Genomic DNA, 20,599 nt, shown 5'->3' with positions numbered 1-20,599 from the left:
AATTGCCCTTTTCCAGTCAGTAGCCTCAGCCAGGATGTGTGCTAGTTTCAGGTCTATCTCTCAGAGGTTCTCACTTGCTAATTGCAAAAGTAGGTTTTCTACAAAACTGTATGCAGTTTTATTTCACTATTTTAACCCAATTAACATGAAGTCAGAGAATGGTGGTACTTGAAGCATGTAAAAAAAAAATCACTTCCCATTTATCTTTGACAGGTTCCAGCTATGAACACAGTCAAACTTTTCCTTTGACTGAAGTACATTCCATATTTCAAGTTTTCATGCCTTCTAGGTTCATAACATCAGCTTTGTATGTATCTAACAGTTCTCCACATCTAGTTAAGAAATAGGTGACTGGTTTACTACAGTTGCTGAATAACTTAAAAACAAATGTATTACCACTAAGCAGATTACTGACAAAATCTGTTTTCTGAGACACCTGTCTTTCCTATGACTCAAGAGCATGCAGTTCCTCTCCAGTCTGCATTAAAGAACAACAACAACAAAAAAATCAGATATCAAAAAAAAAGGAGAGAATGATCCAGCATGGGGGGACCTTCTCCATTTTTCTAAGGACAAACTGTCATAGACACTTACTTAATGTTAGCTGCATTGCACCCTATTTCATGAAGATTTAGGATGATTAAGAACAGTCTCTGTAAACACCTGAGAAGATAAGAACTGCCCGACTCAGTCAATCCTGTTCATGCCCTTAAAGTCCAACATGCTGCCTCTGCCAGAAATCAATACTGCAGGCCTGGAGAGCAGTATAGGCATTAAGCAAACATATTAAGATGCTTTCTCCGGGATGCTCTTCCAGCTTCTAGCAGCTAGGTGGTACCTTGGGTTTTTTTGTTGGTTTTTTTTTTTTTTTTTTGGGGGGGGGGGGTGGGGGCGGGGAGCGCTACAATCAGCCTCCCTTTATTCTGTACTCACAGCAGATATAACCAGCTTCGATGCTCAGAGCTGATGAAAAATGTACCAGGGCAAGGCATGATCCAGGAAGCAAATGTGCTGAGCTTACAGAACTCCAATTTCTGTCCTGACATTCCGAATCATCATCCCTGAAACTGAATGAACAGGCTCCTGCCTGTGGCAGGCAGGGTGATTGTGGCAATGTGGAAATTCCCAGAGGTTACAGGGCAAACGATCAAAAGTTCAGTAGATGATTGCTACACCCTGCACCTTCATTGATGGAGCAGTTCCAAACCTTACAGTGATGACAACCTACAGCTGCCCACCAAAGACAGATGAAGGGTGAGAACAGTCTCAACTCACGCTTGGACCTCACAATTACTAGACCTGGCGGGACAATCAAGCAAACACCTCACTATCTTACTTTTTCCTCACCAGATGACGGTCTTTAATTTCTGAGCGTTCAAACAAAACATGCTGAGTGGTTTGCATCCAAGATTTTTGAATAAGTCCCAGAATCCCTCCGTGTGCCTGGCCAACCTGCAAGCCCAAAAGAAACTGGTTACTATGCAAACGCACACACTTAGACAGTAAAATTCTGAACACAGATGCATCACTTTCTAAGCTTGTTCACAAATGATAGCAATTCTCTTGGTCAAAAGTGTGCACACACCTGCCTGCGTTTATTATTTTGCAGTCCTGAACACGAGTTTGAATGCTATCAAATCCCACTCTTTGTACCAGAATGTTTATCCTCTTACCCAACGCTACATCTACAGGCATCTCAACATTACCAATATTTACCGACTCTCTTGTTCATACCAAGGAATAGCATCCATCACTGGCCAGGATTAGAACATCTAATGGAGACGTGTGGTTGGCTACACAGATGCCTCCTTCCTGTGGTCTGTTTTCCCTGCAATGACAACCGTAAAAGTAATTACTTAATGTTTATTCTCTAGACTACAGGCCCCATCAGATGACCCATCCAGTGAGCATACATCCACATTCAAGACTCTCAGTGACAAAAGCATTTCAGGCACACAGCTTATCTGCAGATCCATAAGAAGTGGAAGAACACAAAACATTTTAAAATACTAATATTACCATGAGATATATGTTAAAACTCCCTGGCAGTATATTACAGCAGATAAGTCATCTTTCCTCTTACTTTCAAGAGTCCCTTCACATTTCAGTAGTTTTGGCATTTCACCAAAACCAGTCTCCTTTTAGCTGAGAATACAAGACTTCATCGGAGTAGGCATTTTAGCTGCCTACATTACCATTCAGAGGCATATATCAAAAAATATTCAGACACTAAAACTCTAAAAGCAAAAGACACTACCACATGATTTTGCTTGTTTTCTAAAGCACAAACAAAAATATTTCAGAAGCCTCCATTACATAAAGCTCCACCACTAAGCAAGCAGGATATTACAAAAACTTACTGAAATACCATCCATAACTTACTTTAGGAGAGAGCATGAAGAATTAGTTACCAAATTGGCTAATAGAACAGCTGAACATTTTATGGTGGTGTTCTTGTGTGGGATTATAACGCGTTCATGGCAAACATTGAGAAAAATGTCTAGGTGTATATTTAATGAAGAACACAGTACTACTTCACCTTCGCGTACCCTGCCAATACACAACAGAAAACACAGTAGGGCATGCAAACATCTCGACAGAGTCTAGATGATCCAAAGAGCTTCTTGGGTCAAATTGCACCATCATAGTATCTGTGCAGTAATGGAATAAGAATCCTGCTCTGAAACTCGAGGCATTGAGTACTGTAAGAAATCAATACCAAACCAACAAGGGCAGGGTGGCACCACTCACCTGTTGTGGAAATGAACAAGACCACTCAGACATCGGACACCTAATGTGGCACATATCATCTGAACCTGGTTGCTCAGCCAGCATTTAACTCTAAAAGAAATAAAGCCATACATGCATTTCCAGTTCTATGCAGTCACTCATAGAACAATGCAACGTAAACTCTCCAAATTATTCCCAATAGATATTATTAAAAAGACCATACTAAGAGGATTCATTGTACTAACGACGCCACGCAGGAGGAGTTTATCGGGTATCAAAGATATTCTTGTTCCAGTCTTCTATTGTAATCTATTCTAAACCCACCAGATTCAAAGCAGAGAAGATAATAGTCAGGGTTTTGTTTTTATAGATTTTCCCTGGAAGCAACTGCTATTGACTCATTCATTAACATATATTTAATATAAAAATATTTAGCTGGTGAATCACATTTGAGTTTTTGCACTGACAGGACATAACAATCTCACAGTATTAATATGGAATTGCTTAGGACAGATGATTCACTTGCCCTATTCTGACTCAAGTAGAGCATACTCTATTTTCCACTTTAAGACACACTTCCAGCAGTATCTATCTGGCTTACATTGCATGTCCGCTTTCAGATGCCATTGCCATACTCTCTCTCATAGTGCTCTGAGTTTACAGTAGAGAAAAAGTCACCCCATGATAGTCCATATTAATCCTCCAGACTCAAGCAGATTTATATTCCAACATACTAATTCAAATCCTTAAAGAAATAAAAAAGAAATGGAAAGAGCCCTCAGCGAATACCTACCTGCCATTTGGAAACTGTCCTACTACCGTAGTGGCAGAGACCAGCAAGAGGATGGTGAAAACAGCCAAGCAGACGCTACGAAGTAGAATAATCTTAAATAAATGCTAAGAACCAAAACTGGAAGAGCAAGCAAAAAAATATTTTATTGAACCCTTTGATCACAATGCTTCCTTCCACCATTAATAGCATCTAACTAGCAATACAAACTAGTTAAGGCCAAGAGGATAATACGAGCACATGTTTTCACTCAATTAATCCTGCACCGAGTACAAAGCCTTGTGCTGCCTGGAGCCTATCTTCCAAAAAGCAATACGCCCTGATCTGAAGCAATCACATGGTAAAGAAGCCATTGTGTTCAAAGAGGACAGTGAGTAGTGGCTAGTGTTCTTTAATGCAGGTGAAATTTCTCAGTGCCAAAAGGGACTCATCGTTTCATTTTTACATACTGAAATTTCTGGATCGGTTTTTATTTCCACCCCAAGCAGTAAGCTACTATATAATCATGAAAATTAAACATCATTGGTTACTAATGGCTGAGCAAAACCAATATTGAAGCTACTTCTACATAAATGTTGTCTTCTTAAGCTGCATATCTAAGTTTACACACAGGCATATGTGCTCTGCTATGTGACTGACTGGTATGAAATCCCTCTATGTGCTGCAGCTATGTTTTAAATATACTGTCCTCCTATCAAAAGAATAAGACATTTTAAAAGCTCCTGCTCTTTACAAGAACAGCTGAATATTTGTAAATGTTTGGTCAATATGATAAAGGCTGGTTTTGCTTAAAAGAAAATTCTAAATTCTGAAAATTTAATACCTTCCAAGTGCATGTGTCTTTTTTTCCATCCAGCCCTGTGTTCCCTGAACCTTGGCTTTGCTTCAAATCCCAAGTGTTCAGCATACAGTCTCCCTGTCTCTTAGACACGTAGAGCCTGATCCTTTCAGTTGAAACAGTTGTTACTTCACATAATAAAAAGATCTCCAGATCATTTCTATAAAGTTGTGCCAGATTTTAAAAATAAATTAATTACTAAGAAAACATACAGAAGATGAGAAATGTACATCTTCAGGACCTTTTTTTTCTTTTAAGGATATTTGAGTTTCAATGGCATCCTAGAAAACAAAGTCATGCCAGGTTCTCCTTTCTGCACTAGACAATAGCATATTATTTCACGTCTTTTGTAAAAAGTAACATAAAAACATCCCAGCAAATTACATCTGGCTTACCGAAAAGGCATCAGGAGACAATACCGAATTAGGATCCCAATGACCCACACAATGGTCAGTTGCCAGCTAACATGGTGGAAGTTGGCATTGGTTCTGCTGAGGAGATTCCAGGACACCAGCTCCTCAGAGGAGAACCGTTGGGTGACTTCATCTTCTGCAACTGCCTCACACCCCTTCTTGGAGAAGTACATAACATCAGCAAGGTTGAAGCGTCCTCGGCACTGGCCAGCAATCTCCTGTTCCATGGAGGTTTCCTCTCTCTGGATGATCCCTGCATGAGGAAATGAGTCTTCCTTCCACACAGTGGAATGGACAATATGGATTCCAAAAAGACTAAAATACACATGCTTTTTAGAAACACCTCTCTTGCTACTCCAAGCACCATAATTGCATTGTTATGCATCATTTACATACTGGCATTTAGTTGCACAAGTTACTTCTCTAATCCTATGCCATATAACACCACTGAATTGTTGAAGAAAGGAGAAAAGCATTCGGAGCAAGCTGCAAATAAAACCTTGAGCACAATACCTACTTCATTGTCATTTACCAAATAACATAGGTACACACACCTAGAAACGTCAACAGTACACTGCCAAGATTGCAGACTCCTCCTGATGTCTTGACTCAAATTCAGGCAGTGTTTGTATAGTTGTTGTTCTTGCTGCTGTTGATTAGTTTTACTTTTTCCCAGCTGTAACAAACACCTTCCCCAGTATTTTTTCTCAGAGCCTCCTCTCTTCCCCCATCCCTTCTCCTTTAAGAGTCACTTCACTACCAAGAAACTTCGAAGTGTCTAGATTCCACCCCCCCCCCGTCCCCCCTGAGATATACATAGTGTAACACAGAGGCATTGTGCAGGAAGAATGACAACACATTCATGCTCCATATCTGTAAAATTATGTCTCATAGGATGGCCACACAGCAAGTCTTAGTGATGTTTGCTGAGGTCACTCTGAGACCAGATTCTTATCTGGCTGGTTACAGTGACTAAAATTGTATTGATTCATACCAGCTAACACTTGGCTTTTTTGTTTGCTTTTTTTTGTGGGAGAGGGGAAGGGGGATGATGGGTATTGGATGACATTAAATATGCTTTATTCAAAATACATTTAATTTATCTTCATCAACATACTACCCCCTGATCAGAATCACAAAAATTTCCTCCAGCTGCACTTCAGTCAAACCTTCGATGTCCAGGCAATCATCAGACCTGAAATTCATTAGCTAACAAACCAAGCAGTCTATGTGACTAATGACTAAAAACTGCACTACAAGTAAAAGGATTATTATGAGAACTTAACCCAGTCCCCTTTGGTCAAAGAAGAAAGGAAAAACAGTTGGGAAGAGAAAAAAAAATTACTCTCTCAGATTTTATCCCCATGCCTATAGAAGAATTCAAACCATAACTGTGATCTGTGGGATGGTGTAGGTCCTTTACTAGAGACACGCTGGCTTTTTGCATGCTAGGAGTTACAAGAAGCAAGAAATAATCCATAGAGCAATGTCAAAGGCAAAGAATACTCGTTCCTCCTGATCTTGTAAAGAGAGCTGATGGAGTCAGAAAGTACAAAATACTCATTAAAATAGGGACAGCTTCCCAAATGGTTATCAGCAGTGTCTTTGTATACCCACACTAGTCTCTAACACCTTTTGTTCAGAAGACTCAATCATTCACAGATTATCTTGCTTATAACATACTAAAGTCTCTTTTGTAGGTTTGTAACTTCAGCAGTTATTTGCCTAGCAAACTCCATTTTGGCCATTCCAGTTCTCTTACCTAACACCAGATGCAATTTATGTTTCTGTTTACTCTTTTCTAGGTAAGATATTAAAATAGTTGCCTTTTTACAAGACAAATAGTGCTGTGTCACCTTCATTCAGAGATCTTACCAGTGGAGATTAAATTTTCAAGTGCCAGCGCCTTCTGCTTTTTTACTCCCTCCTCAATCTGCAGGGTGGCCCACTGTTCCCAAAACAAGAAAAGTATATGTTTATGGTTTTCATTTCATCATTTCCAGGAATTCTATAGTTACCTCAGGTGAATTATCTGAGCCTCTTTTAGTGAAGCCAGGTCTTAGATTTTCATTTTTCAAATTCAGCCTGAAGGCTGTCCTGCATACCTCCTGTTTCATTTGTTACATAGATTACCTTTTGCAATTTTCAGGAAAAATTGTTTGGCTCAAACTTCTTTTCACGACACAAGCAGTTGGTTTTTTCCTGGGGCTCCACAAATTACTGAGCTATCTAAGAAACTCTACGAGATCTATGGGTCCAAAACTCTCTCTTCCCCAGTTAGCTTCAGGCAATAGAATGATGCAAAATACTATCACTGACATTAGAGATATGCTGGAAAAATAGATCTAAAAATGGATTTTAAAGAATAAAAGAAATTACCTCAGTTTTAGGGCATTCATGCAGTTTCTGTTAACAGAAAACAGAGGAGGGACCATTTCGTATCCATAGTACTTCTGAAGTAGTAGTTTTGGTAAGGAGCTTTCACCCTTCCCTGTCTTTATCTTTTTGAGCTAAACCAAGATTCTCCTCCCTGTGCACAGCAGCATAAAACTCCTTCATTAGCAAAATCAAATATACCAATATGCCTAATATTTGAAGTATTCATAGTTTTAAATGTTTTCATCATACATATATAGACATATAAATAGAAGCTCTCATGAGTACTAGATCTTCCCATATTTACATCAAGATATCTACCCTAACAAAGGACACAGGATGCTTGCATGTAGGCTCTGCTCATTATTAAAGAATCAATGACCCACTCAGCTTATGTCCTCACCTGTTATTAAGGCTTCCCACCTACAACAGATAAGGATACATCCTTCTGCTTCAGGATAAACTCTTGCTAAACAGTTTATTTCCCTCTTACTGATACGCACAGCCATTTAAGTCACCGCGAAGCTTGATCTCAAATAGTCTTCACCATGTTACATGTTGCTTGTGCCAACATCGACTAGCTTTTTGCCATCCTTAATTTTTGCGTGCTCTCTAGCAGCTCCTTCTATAGCTATTGAAGTTAAAGTCAATAACAAAAAAGGGACACTATCACGGCATAATTAGGATATTTTAGTTACCCTTAGTTGACTTTTTTTTTTACCAGCCATCTTAAAAGAAAAGAAAAAAGAGAAAGCAGAATAGGCAATGATGTGATATTTTAAACTCCATGCAAACCATCTCTTATAACAGCATAAAAAAAAAAAACCACCACACCAAAACAGACCCACCCTGTCTATACTTTCCAGTTGTTCCCTAGGAAAGGTAAACTGGTACATCATCTGTCTCAACCTTTTGCAACACAGGGAGAGTCATTCAGAATTGGGGAGCCACGGGGTGTCATGAAAAGAGCAGCCCACACACTGAGAAATGAAAGAATATATGGCACAGGAACAAGAATGTTGCAAAAGAGAGTAAAGGCAGACGTGGCAAACTTAATCTCTTTATAATGTAGTGCTGGTCCTCACTCCTTCCCCAATATCCTTTAGGATAGTTGTATGGCATGAGGGAGGAAAAAATAATAGCAATCACCTAGCTTGGCAAATAAAGCCCTTTGGCTTACTCTCTGCTTTCCTGTCTACCACCCTTATCTTGCCCATCACAGTCCTACATGAATAGGCACGTGCCATTTGGCAAGCACTGCCAAAAATGAGCTTGCTCATACTGTCCTGAAGGATTTGGAATACCTCAAGGAGGCTGACTTTTGAATCCCAGGTAGAAAAAGGGTGATAAATCACTGACCAAGCTGACTCACAAAAATATGTTAACTAATTCAAATGAGCAAGACAAGTCAAAACTAACAAAAATTTATAAAGTTTACTAGTAAAGTATAAAGTCCTGCCTCATAGCACAGAGAAACAGTGGGACAAAAGTGGCAGCCTGTAATTAAATAGTCAGTCAAGGCTACAAAGGCAGAGCACAAGGCAGATGAGGCAGAGCTTTCAATAGGTGAATGGTTACACAGGACTTGTTAGCTTGCAAAAGAGCTGGCTGAGATGGCGTATGACAGAGGCTTACAAAGTCTGGACTGGCACAGGGCAGCTGCATAAGCAACAGTTATCCATTTTCTCTTCTAATACAAGAGCTGGGGAACATCATATGAAAGTGTTGGGCAGAGTGTATGAGCAAGAAAAAGGTATATATTTCCACAAAACACAGTTAAGTTGTGGAGTTCGTTGTCCAGGACATACTGCCAGAGATCATCTGAAACGGGAGCAGTTACATGAAAACATGGATGAAAATCATCATGGAACACACTCTCCTAACTCATGAATCGGCACGGGAAGCTGAAGCAACAAGCAGCTGGGAGTGTATTCCTGGCAGTACAACTGTACAATCACCCAGCTCTTAGGCTTTTCATCAAGCAATCGAGTTGACACCTGTCAAAGCCAGGCTATCTGTCTCGATCAAACTCTGGACTGACTCAGCAGAGTAGTTTCTATATTTTTCTGCATTCAGTGGCATCTGTACATTTAATTTGTTTTTAAAATATGAAATAAGGCTTTGTGATCACCTTTGTTTTGCACAGTATTGAGACAGAGCCATCATGCCGGCCTTTGTTGCAAAACAGTAATGAAAGGATGTTCTAAATACCTTAGAAAAGCACAGATGTTGCAACTAACACAGAATTTAAGTGTTAAATGAAGCAACTTCATTCCTACGTTTGCTGACCGAATGAGAACTCGGGTGCTGTGCTTGCCTCCCTCCCATTTCTGAAGTGATGAGGACAGGAGTCCAAACATCCAGCAGGTGATCCCATCTGGAATACTGAAGACTTGACAGCTTAACTCCAACAGCCCATTTGTTTGAGGCTTCGCATAATTACATTCTGAACAAAATAAGGGTGCCTAATACTTCATTATATTAATTACTTTCTTCATAGTACATAACATGAAAAGCTATACAATATGGAATGTTCATTTTTTAAAATCTCACTTCTTGTGGTTTTTCCTCCCTTTTTCCTTTTAAGTACAATTTGGTACTCCATTTTTTCTGTACTGTGTAATAACTCGTTTTTGCCTCTTTTCCTCTGCATTCCCATATTCTACTACTTCTTCTCCCATGTTCTCACAAAAGCTTTTTCTAATCACTCATTACACTGGCTTTTTTCAATCCTCTTCTTAGCTTTGTTCTGACACATGACAAAGGCCTTGGGGCAATTACTCCATATAAAGTCTTCCAATATAATTACGAAGAGAAGGTCAGTAGGTTTTTAGTGCAAGCTAAAATCACCATCTAAGATCAAGTACTTATGACCTTTTCATCCAACAGTCCTTTCTGTCTGGCCTCATTTCCCCTTTCACATCCCAATCAAGAACCCAAGTCAAATAATATGCATATTACATAGCAGGTCTGAGAGGATGTGCAAGCAGTGACTGTCCACAATCGGACAATGAAAAGCACTCACAAATCTCCTGGCTGCTCTAGTGAGGGTAGATGAAATAGGTTGAGAAGGGTCCCAAACAAATGTTTGGGATAAAAGCACAAGTATTATTTCTCTGTTTTTTGATGCAGTGGCTAGCTCAGAATAACTATGTATTTGATGCACAGCAGTGAGCTTCTTCCACTAGCTTAAGTGTCTGCAACATCTGCCCATACTCCATTGGGAATTTACAGCATATTAGCTACCTCAATGTATAAGTGAGCTATCAATTCAAAGAATATCCACAATTATTAGCTGGCTGATGTCTTTCCTACACATGAGTATTTCTCAAGAAACAACAATACTCCAATTTCATACAGAAGCTCAGATCTCAAAATTCCAGAAGATTCTTGTCAAATGGAGCTACAGCTGTTTAACGTGTTTATTTGACTCTCCACAACACTGCATGGTGTAGATTTCATTCTAGCAAATACATTTTCTTTTGCAGCTGCATCACTAATGAGCTGGAATAATGTCCCTAGCACAGCTTTGCTAGTATCATCACCTCCACCAAACCCCATTACAGACAAGCAAACACAAAGCTTAAAGAAAACACATTTTTTCACAAATGAAAGCTTACAAGTATATGGGAAAGAATAACCCTATCGGAAACCAAACCAACTTTGTCTTTATCATTTCCAGAAATATTTTAAGGATAAATGAATAGTAATAATAGTAATTATGGGCTAATAGTTATGCAATTGAGAAATTACTGTCTTGCAGATCTTTTACTATTATACTATCCATATGTCCTCAAAAAACCCAAACAACAACAAAAAAGAAAACAAACAAAAAACCCCACAAGACAAAAAAACCACACAAACAAAAACAATCACCTCCCAGATTTTCAAAGCTTGAATCTTGCTTTTGTAAAAAGCTTTGTTTTGTTTCTAAAAAAACAAGTATCTAGATTCCTTGATGGAGAAACAGCGAAGGGTATTAATTCTTTCCATACATAGATTACATCTTGCCCATTTGTTTCAGTCACTGTTCACACTGCTAAAACACTTCAGTGAAGTCAGGAAATCAAAATTACTTATCTCATCATATGCCACCATTACTCGTTGCTTAGTAATAGATCTGGAAACTTGGGCTTTATCCTAGAACACCTAGAGCTCCCAGCAAATTCACTAAGGGCTACCAATATGCTTTCTTTGAAAACACAACTTTGAAAAAAAAAAATCTTTTGACTTTAAAGTCCTTGATTTCAGACTCTACTCTTATTTTTCTCAAACTGACAAAACATGGAGGAAAATAAAACATGTTTTCCCTCTGCCTCCCAGTTTGCATAGTCATTTACAGCTGTAAGAAGCAAATATAAAGTGTTCTCAGGTGAGAAGTTTTCTATTAATTTTGCTGGTCTACATGACAAACTAGATCCAATACAACACAGTAGACAATCCAGTCATAGTGCTCAAGGTTGGATTTTTGGTGAAACATCAACCAGTTGTTCGGTACTTCCTAGAGTGCCAATATTCCTGCAATATAGTCAGTAGTGTGCTAATACATGACTAAGCATCTGCTCTTAGCATTTTCAGCATAGCTATCTGGTAAGGCATCCTATTTCACCATTCAGGCTAACAACAGGAACCAAGGATGGCCTTTGTGCATTACCCCATTAGCAAGATCTCAGGTAGGTAATGTCACAGCTAGAAACAAGTCGACACTTCACTAGGCTATCAATGTCAAGTTGTTCATTTCTTGAACAAAGGGCACATATAGGCCTGCTTTAAAGCTAACTGTATCCCAAGCAGCAATTTCAGCCATATTCTGGTGAATGAGCCCCAGGACTCCAAGAATAGGCCCAGCAATTGTACACACAAGCTTTAACCCAGCATTTCCCAGCCATACCCTTACTTCTGAAGAGCGAAGTGGGCCACAGCACAAAGGGGACCTAACATTCCCTTCATCCACTTTCCCTCCCATTTCCCTCTAAGATAGCTCTTAGTTACTCTTTTGGCACCATGAGAAGCATTTGAACAACACTTCAAATAAAACAGCTGAAATTAACCTAAAGATGAAAACAGAGGAAATTCCTTTTTTGCCCACAGGACAGTTAGGGAACAACTTTCAACTAAAGAACAAAACAAGCCAGCCTGAACTGCAGTACATGGAGCTGTGCCCTTCCTGTTATTAACTGCTGCAGCAATGGGGAACTAGACATAAAAAGCTATGTATGATCGCATAATAATTAACTTAATTACTTCTTTTTTGATAAATTAATCCTCCACATTGTGAACACAAAATTATCATGCTCATAACCTCTTATGAAAACTGTGGAAAGAAAAACATTTAACATGCTTTTCCAAAGAGAAGTGCCTTCCTACATAAAGCACCCACTGAGTAGGTCAAATGTCCTTCAAAGTTGGGAAATGCACAGGGGAAAAAAAATACAGAAATTATTTTAACATCTGCCAACCGCAGCAGCAAAGCTGTCCAAAGACCTCCTCAGGTTTGTGTTTGATATGAGAGAGCCTGATGAAATCAGTTCCAAGTGCCACAAGCCTCATATTCAGGGCACCAATAAGAATTTAATTGGCATACCACTGGCTGATTAAAAAAAGTATCACATATAAAAGCCAATATTACATATAGCCACTGCAGGCAGTCATTTCCCATTGACATCAGTATCTGAAAAAACAAGTAATCCCTAAAGTTTGCAGTCATGTGCACTATGCTAAGCGATGTTCATACAGCTGAAGACAGTCCCTGCCCAAGAGCTCTTAATCAGTATTAAAAAAAAAAAAAAGAGACAGAAGAATTATAAGACAGAATTGGCACAAGGTAAGATGGTTGTGATATTAACTATATCACATTGTTACAGACATGTTCTACTGCACAAATAGATGGCTCTAACAGCTAATAATAGTAATAGTAACAATACTAGTAATAAGTTTTCTGCTACAAGTGGAAAGCATATTCATGAAAAGCAGGTTTATGCCAGAAAGACAAAGTTAATCTACTGGAAAACAGAAACGCTTCACTGTTCAATATGATGAATTCACAGCACCTATTTTTGGCCACTGATAGATATGAAGAGTCAGACTTGAAAAATTAAGTGCAATTCTAGCTTATTAAAAGCCCCAGAAACTTTTACTGATATCAGCAGAATCAGGATCTTAGCCTTGACCTGTTCATCCCTAGAAAAATTACACTTTTAGAAGGTTGCATGGAACTTGTTACTGCTGGATCCCCCAGATTTATAATTGGAAGAACCAAACACACAGAGTCAGTGTTCTTACCTAGAACCTAGTACTCATTAATACTATGTAATTAAAATAATCCAAATAAAACCATTGAAACTTATGTACATCTAAAATACATGTTCTTGTTACTTACCAACTCCCATAAACTAAAACATCGTTATTTATATTTGACTTGTCATGAGTATAGCATGAAGTATTCTAACCAGCTTGAACTAGAAGAAATATATCAAGGAATCTCTACTTTAACCAAAGAAAACCTCAAACCAGTACCAGATTATAACCCAGCACATAACTAGATATCATTAAAGACACCATTCAAGAGAACCATCCTGTAAGTTTAAGCTGCAAACAACACATCCAAGTTAATGGAATTATTTGTTCTGACTTTTATGGCATCTATATCAAATGCACAGATTTTTATTTTTTTATTGAACATGTCCTGTAATAAACATATACCTTTTTAACCCAATTCTCAACTTACCTCTAACATTTTTATTATAATTTTCACATAGAAATGAGAAATCCCCAATGACACTCTAAACATCGAAGGCAACAAAACTAACACCACAAACAAAATCATCCAGATAGACAAAATGTTGCCCTCTGCAAGGCCATAGCCTCCTCTATTTTCTTCCATGCTTGCTCCTTCAAAATAGCAGCCTGCTGCCTTTCTGAGAAGATATACTTATCTGTAGTGGAGAATCCAGCAAGCTTCAAGAGAGAGGCAAATAAAAATTACACATTCTGAGCCAAAGCTATCTCTAGGAGAAGACTGCTGCCCTCTGAAGCCTGACACCATAGATTATCTCCATGATAATGTAATTTCTACCCCTTGTCCCGCCCTAACTCCACCCACTTCCTTTTAATTGATAAGCATTTACTCACCAGATATAATACAGGGGAGAAGAAAGAAAGAAAATTATAAGTAACAATATATGTTAGGTAATAAGATGCTGCCAATAAGGAAACTTGTCAATGTCTCAACTAGTTTTCACAAGGTATCCCACCAAATAAATTACAATACAGAACCAAGTAGGTGTGGTTTTCAGACTGCTTAAAATCTTCTCTTCTAAAACTCATTTAATACACATGAAGCACTTCTCCAACTGACATTTGCTCAAATTAGTGACTTATTTAGTCAGACTTTCTACTTCATGGTGAAATGACTGCCTCATTTTGGTATTTGACCAAAGGAACCAAACTGAAGCTTGAGGTGCAAGTCAGGCTTTTTTATTTTATTTTTTAATAACACCTGTGAAATGGAGATGCAAATTTCAGCAGGCAGGAATTGACAATACAATAAAACCTGCTCCCTCCACTGCTCTACAAGAAATTAGCCAAACTGTATTACAGGGTTACAAAATGCATTGTGGTGAAGTAACAAGTCACCTACCTTTGCATCTGTTCAACTACAAAATGTAAATACAATAGATAAGCAGGTTTCTCCTTCTATCTTATCAAATGCCAATAATTTAATTCAGTATTTTTTAGGAAAGACCCAGCTCAGCCCCTTACACCGACCCCTCTCCTGCCTTTTTGTATGCATCGCACAAGAAACAAAGGTGAATAACTATCTCTAGAACCTAAGAGGAGCCCACCAGCTGCTCATTTACAACCTTACCACAGAATACATTAACTAACCTTGGTGGAATGAGTATTTAGGGCATAACTTCCAAAATAGTGCTATGCTGGTCCACGAAATATCTTTCCTTTGCACATGTTTACATTAGCATGTTTGTCTAAAGCTGGGGCTGTCCTTTTAAAATATCCCCATCCTCATGTACCGTTGTTTGGTTTGTGTTGTAGAGCAGCCTCGGTACACGCAAACTGGATTTATTAGAAATGAAAGCAGACCCAAAGATCCTTTGTAGAAAGTGCACCCAATACTCTCCTGTCAGTAACAGAAGCACAGATATATCAGAGTGGGCTGCACCACCACTAAGTCCTCTAGTTTATACCATGCACCCAGGCACCAACAAGCAGGCTTTTGACATGTCACAAGCTCATGTGATACCATGACATGCTTCTTGTGCCATATAATGAGTCAAGTAGCTTTTGTGTCTTCAGATTTGCTGCTGAATGTCATCCCTCAGGTCTCTGTAACTACATCGCATCTTCTTCAGCAATCTAACTTTTCTTTTGCATCTTCTTTTCATTATTTACCTGCTTTACCTTCTCCCCCTTTACTGACGTCTTTCTGAGCATTCTGTATCTTCTACAAAACCTCACCGGTTTGTTTTTTAATTGTTTCTGCCTTCCCATTGCTCTTTCTCTCAAGGGCAACCTCAAGCCCCTCCATCTCCTATTACACTGCTGCTGCGAGGCACACCATTACGCACTATTTCTCACCTGCCTCACCAACAGTCTCTACTACTAGGCTTCTCTAGGAACAATATTTCATTGTTTGTAAAACAGCTTTGCTCACCCATTTCTGTTTAGCTACCATTCCTTACATTCTCATTTCTGGTCTCTTCCTCGAGTGGCTTGCCCTGCTAACACACGTTTCTTAGGGTGGCATATGGTAGAGAGCTGGATGAGCGGATGTTCATCCTCTGGCACAACATGGCGCATCTCTGAATAGCTACCTTCAGCCTCAGCACAGGAGATCGGTATGCATGTCATCTGGGTGCTAAAAACTTTGTGGGTGGCAGGGTGGAGGTAGTTTCTGGGACCTGATTTGAGGCAGGAAAGGTGGGCAAAATGATGTATTGATAGCACACCAGGAAGTAACAGGAAGGTGTGGTGAGTCTTTTAATAGGATGCCTCAGCAATAAGCCTAGGCACACAAAAGAGGGATCATTTCTGAAAAAGAGAGAGAGAAAGACAGAATTCCCTACCCACAGGGGAGGAAGAAGACGTTTCCTCTCCTGAATGAGGGAGAATTGTTTTCCATCCTGCAAGACCATATCATTTGCGCTGCCTGTCTAACCCTTACAAAGTCATATTCCCTGCCACACCAGGAGCACAGACAGACACTGTAATTCTTCCCTGCCACCTTCTAAAAAAACAGAGAGCAAATGAACCCCTCCCATGCTCACCCCTCCATCATGCTGAATGATGGGGCTGCAGCCCTTTGTCAGCTATAATATTCCCTGGTAAAACACTCAGTCCAAGATATATCAGGTTTTCTGAGGCCTGCTGAGACAGCTATCACAGGCAAATCCAAAAAAAAGCAGAACAGGTTTGGAGGGGGAACAAATAAAACAGAGAGACTTTGGCAGTCTATTGCTTTTCACCCAACATGTCACATTTGCCACACAGCAAAAGACAATTACTACACCCATTCCTCTCAGTTTGCTCCTGGACATGCAGCACTGCAACAACCCACTGCAGTGAAAGCATCGCCTTGAATTCATAAGCCAGCCTGGGAGCCCCAGCCCCTTGCAGGATTGTGAAAGAGGAGGCCATAGGGATGGCATTCCCACATGAAGTGAAAGAAGATGAAGAGTTGCTACTAGCCTCTCTACTGAGGTGGTCAAACTATCTAGCCCAAAGGCACTACAAGATCCATGTGGCCAGGCCTATTCTTATCTTTATTCCTTGCTTTATCCGCTTCATGCCTCCTGAAATCATGCAAAACATTTCAGTGTTCTTACTGTTCTATTGCAAACCTTTAATGTCACATGGTTTGGAAGGTAAAAAAAAAAAAAAACCAAAAAACAAACACCCAAAACACCCAAACTGGGAATGACACCGAAATCAAGAAGAGCCTCTACGTCTACCTATTAACAGAATGGAATAAAAATTCTAATGCAATGGAAAATTGTCCCAAAAAGCACTAAAGAATGAGCTTGAGTACTGGAATTGGTCCAATCACGACCAAGGAGTTCAGTCTTGGTTAATTTTCTGCCAAAAGTGGCTGGCAAAGCTTCTAAAGCATCTTTCTGCTCTTGGGATCATGAGCATGGAAACAACGGAGACATAGTAGTCAAAGCAGGTCTACTTCTTAACTCCAAAGCACTTGGGATAGCTATAGAAGTAAATCAGGACTTGAATTGTATCTCTGCCCTGTATGAAGGTGATGCACTTGCTTGTGATGTGAAGAAGAAAGGAAATTCTTTATTTCTCCAGGCAATTCTTAACACAGCTTCCTATTTTCCAGTCAGAAAGTTGGCATAGCTTATTACGCCCCCATCACAATAATTGATTTTTTTTATTATTTCAAAAGAACCACTGAAATGTACATGTTTGTCCATTTCCAGTATGAATAGCCATGCATCCAACACCATGAGCTGAATAATTACAGTTTGTGATGGGGCTACACAAAATTCCTCAGCACAATAATTTCCTTAAGAATTAGCTCTGCCATCCACTGACTAAACAGAGCTTCTGCATGTCATTCCTCTGTTCTTCTTGCGTTTATTCCGTTTACCAATAGCCAGCCTGCTGCAATCATGTCCATTTTGAAGCTGGAAGAGATGCTTTATCCAGAAGTGTGAAGGTATTGAAATAATTCAAATAAACATGCAGCAACGGAATGTAGTTTCACTCATTTGTAAGGTCTAGTAAATAACAGCTGATTAATTTATACCAAATAACTACAAGCACTTCTTTATGATGAAGTACCCTATATGTCAGGAAAAGTCACAACACACTTAATGTGCAAAATACTCTGTTCATGTGGAAGAATGAAATCCAACTTAGAAGAAAGTGATGCTGGTGACACAGGAGGAATTCAAGAGCAAAGCTCCCTTTAATTTAACGAATCTTAAATTGACACCTGCAAGCATAAGAAATTCACTTGAAACAATGAAGATATTCCTGGTCTCCTAGGGAAATGAGAAGGAGATAGAGTGGGTGTCAGCTGCCTACCCTTAGTTCCTGATCCTTGAGGTCATTCTACTAATTTCTTATTATTAGGCAATATTTTGCAATTGTCTGAGGGAACCAGAAGTATGACCTATTTATTTTTTCACTGCAAGGAGAAGCAAACACAGCACTGACCTCTGCCTATCTGTAGCACCTTATATCGGGTTAAATCAGGTATAAACAGCCTTTTTCTGCACAGGAGTGGCTATACAACAGTCATCTTTCAAGCAGGTGCATATACACTGTGAATGGATAAAAACTGCAATAGGACATAACAGCTTTCAAGAAGCACCACTATGGTTTTGCCTTCCCTCTGATACGTTACCTACTGCAGACACAGACTAGAAAGAACACTCGGCATGGCCTCTAAAGAGAAGGAATCACACAGTCACAGAAATTTTTGGAACTGCTCTTTCCAGGTATGCCTCCTTCTTATCCAATACTAACTATTCCAGTGACTCCAAAAGATGCCTGAAGGGATGTCATAAAGGAGAGTTTGCAGCAAATACCAGCCTGCCTTTCTTGTAATGCCTTTCTTGTCAGACTACCAGAACGTCATATGTCCCTAGCGGATACTGATCCAAAAGAGCACTGACACATCAACTTCAGCCAGGTGGTGCTTCAGATGTTGAAGTAATACATTCCCTACAGGTTAACAGAGATATTTCTACCTGAGACAAATTACAATAGGCTCCATGACTGTCAATCATGGTCAATCTTCCATCAGCTGATCTTCTTTTTTACAGGAAATATACAGGGTATATTGTTTACCTGTTTTGAGCTGCAACATGATCAAAAGCTGCTTACATCTAGAAGTAGATCCCAGCACTGTCATTAGACACATGAAGGTGTTACTATTGCTAAAATTGTTCCTCTGACTCCAGTCGTAGGGCTCCCTGGTATTTCTATGCAAGTTTTGCCATGCTACAAAGACAGCAAAGCAGACTGATCTACTTAGAAAAGACGTGGAAGTCAATGACACAAAGTCAAGAGAGCAAACCTGGGCTGATTTCCCAGCATCTCTTAACATCCAGGGATGTTATGTTCTGCAGAATAAGAAAGTCTTTCAAACAGGACTGACCAGAGCATTCTGCACTCCAGTAATTTTGATGTGTGTACTCACACATGAAAACTACTAAGAATACCTCTTTTTCAATTAAACTTTTACCAGCTACAACAAAAAAAAGGACCTTTTGGTTTTTGCTTATATCTTCTCACTGTTTCAACCTCATGTTCAGCAAACTGAAATAATCTCTGGTAGTTTTGTTTCGATTTTTATCAAGACTGAGGTTCATGCTTCACTTGTGAAAAATCCTCTAAAAGGCCAGAGTAATCTTAAAGATCACCTATTGCACGGTAAGCAATGTCAGGTGCAATATTTATTTATGGAAACCACACTGTCTTCATGCACTAAAGTGCAAATATCCACTCCTCTGCATTCATACTCTAACTGATCTATGTCTGCTGCTCTTTAGGTCTGCACAGATCCCATCTACACCACTAAACAGATCTGTGTTTATATCTGACCGCAGTAAGATTGTGCTATTTATGGCCATCTTATCTTTATCTTATCTTTGGCCATCAACAGTTGAATTAGGAAAACATTGAAGTATGTTTAGTATTGTATCAGTCATCAGGATGACTGTAACACATTTAGCTCTGACCACACAACCATTATTGTTTCCACACAAGATGCAACAATTACAGAGCCTTATTTATCATATCCTGTAGCTTACAACAGGCTTGCGTCTTTGTATCACAGAAGCGGGAAGTCCACTACATGTTGTGACTACGTTTGTTTGCCTTGGCAATGTATAGATACCCATCACATGTGTAGGCATTACATGACTGTCAATACATCTCATATATTGTCAATATAAATCTTGTATAAGGTTTGTGTATCATCGATGCTGAATGCAACAGAATAATTTGTCAATGCCCAATATTTATTGCATTGATTAAATACATAAAATTTTGTCACAGCTCTGGCTCAGGAGTGACTGCAATTGCAGCACAGGGTACTTTGGGGCAATTTCTGAAAGATGTCAGCATTCACGTCTGCTTCCATCATTTTCTCCACAAACGGCTATGGAAGCTGGTCATATCCATCTGTTCTTGTTGCCTCCACCATGGCAACATTGTCCATAATGGAGTCATTTGTTACAATGTATCACTTCAGTTGTGTTGTACTTATTACATCGTTTAATACCATGTGGCCTGCATTGCAAGGAATGCATACTAGTTCTTTCCCATTAATCTTGTCAATCATTCTGTGTCATCTGGAGGCTCGTCACCAGATCTCTGGAGATTCAGAGATCTAGATCATTTATGAGTGTGTTGAGAAATAAAAGTCTTAGCTGGTCCCTCTCTCCACTGTGACAACAGGTAAGAATCAAT

At 39.3% G+C, this 20,599-nt stretch overlaps 1 protein-coding gene across 6 annotated transcripts in view; it reads right to left on the bottom strand.

Annotated features, from left to right (window-relative positions):
* LOC140652228 (glycerol-3-phosphate acyltransferase 3-like) overlaps window positions 1-20,599 on the bottom strand; it is a 29,923-nt gene that overhangs the window by 8,167 nt on the left and 1,157 nt on the right. For 5 of the 6 annotated variants that reach the window (XM_072862704.1, XM_072862706.1, XM_072862707.1 and 2 more), the window contains exons 1-6: window positions 5,326-5,493; window positions 4,754-5,024; window positions 3,524-3,598; window positions 2,752-2,841; window positions 1,735-1,828; window positions 1,337-1,452 (exon numbers count right to left, since the gene is read on the bottom strand). In XM_072862704.1, the coding sequence (XP_072718805.1) occupies window positions 1,337-1,452; window positions 1,735-1,828; window positions 2,752-2,841; window positions 3,524-3,598; window positions 4,754-4,998 (620 nt within the window). In that variant the 5' untranslated portion in view covers window positions 4,999-5,024; window positions 5,326-5,493. Of the gene's footprint in view, window positions 1-1,336; window positions 1,453-1,734; window positions 1,829-2,751; window positions 2,842-3,523; window positions 3,599-4,753; window positions 5,025-5,325; window positions 5,494-6,646; window positions 6,720-20,599 lie in introns of those variants that run through there. The other variant, XM_072862705.1, reaches the window with a different exon arrangement.

This window comes from Ciconia boyciana, chromosome 5 (genome assembly GCF_034638445.1).
Source record: "Ciconia boyciana chromosome 5, ASM3463844v1, whole genome shotgun sequence".
NCBI classification, from domain to species: domain Eukaryota; kingdom Metazoa; phylum Chordata; class Aves; order Ciconiiformes; family Ciconiidae; genus Ciconia; species Ciconia boyciana.
The sequence above is the reverse complement of the archived record's forward strand: the minus strand, read 5'-3'. Positions and strand labels throughout refer to the sequence as shown.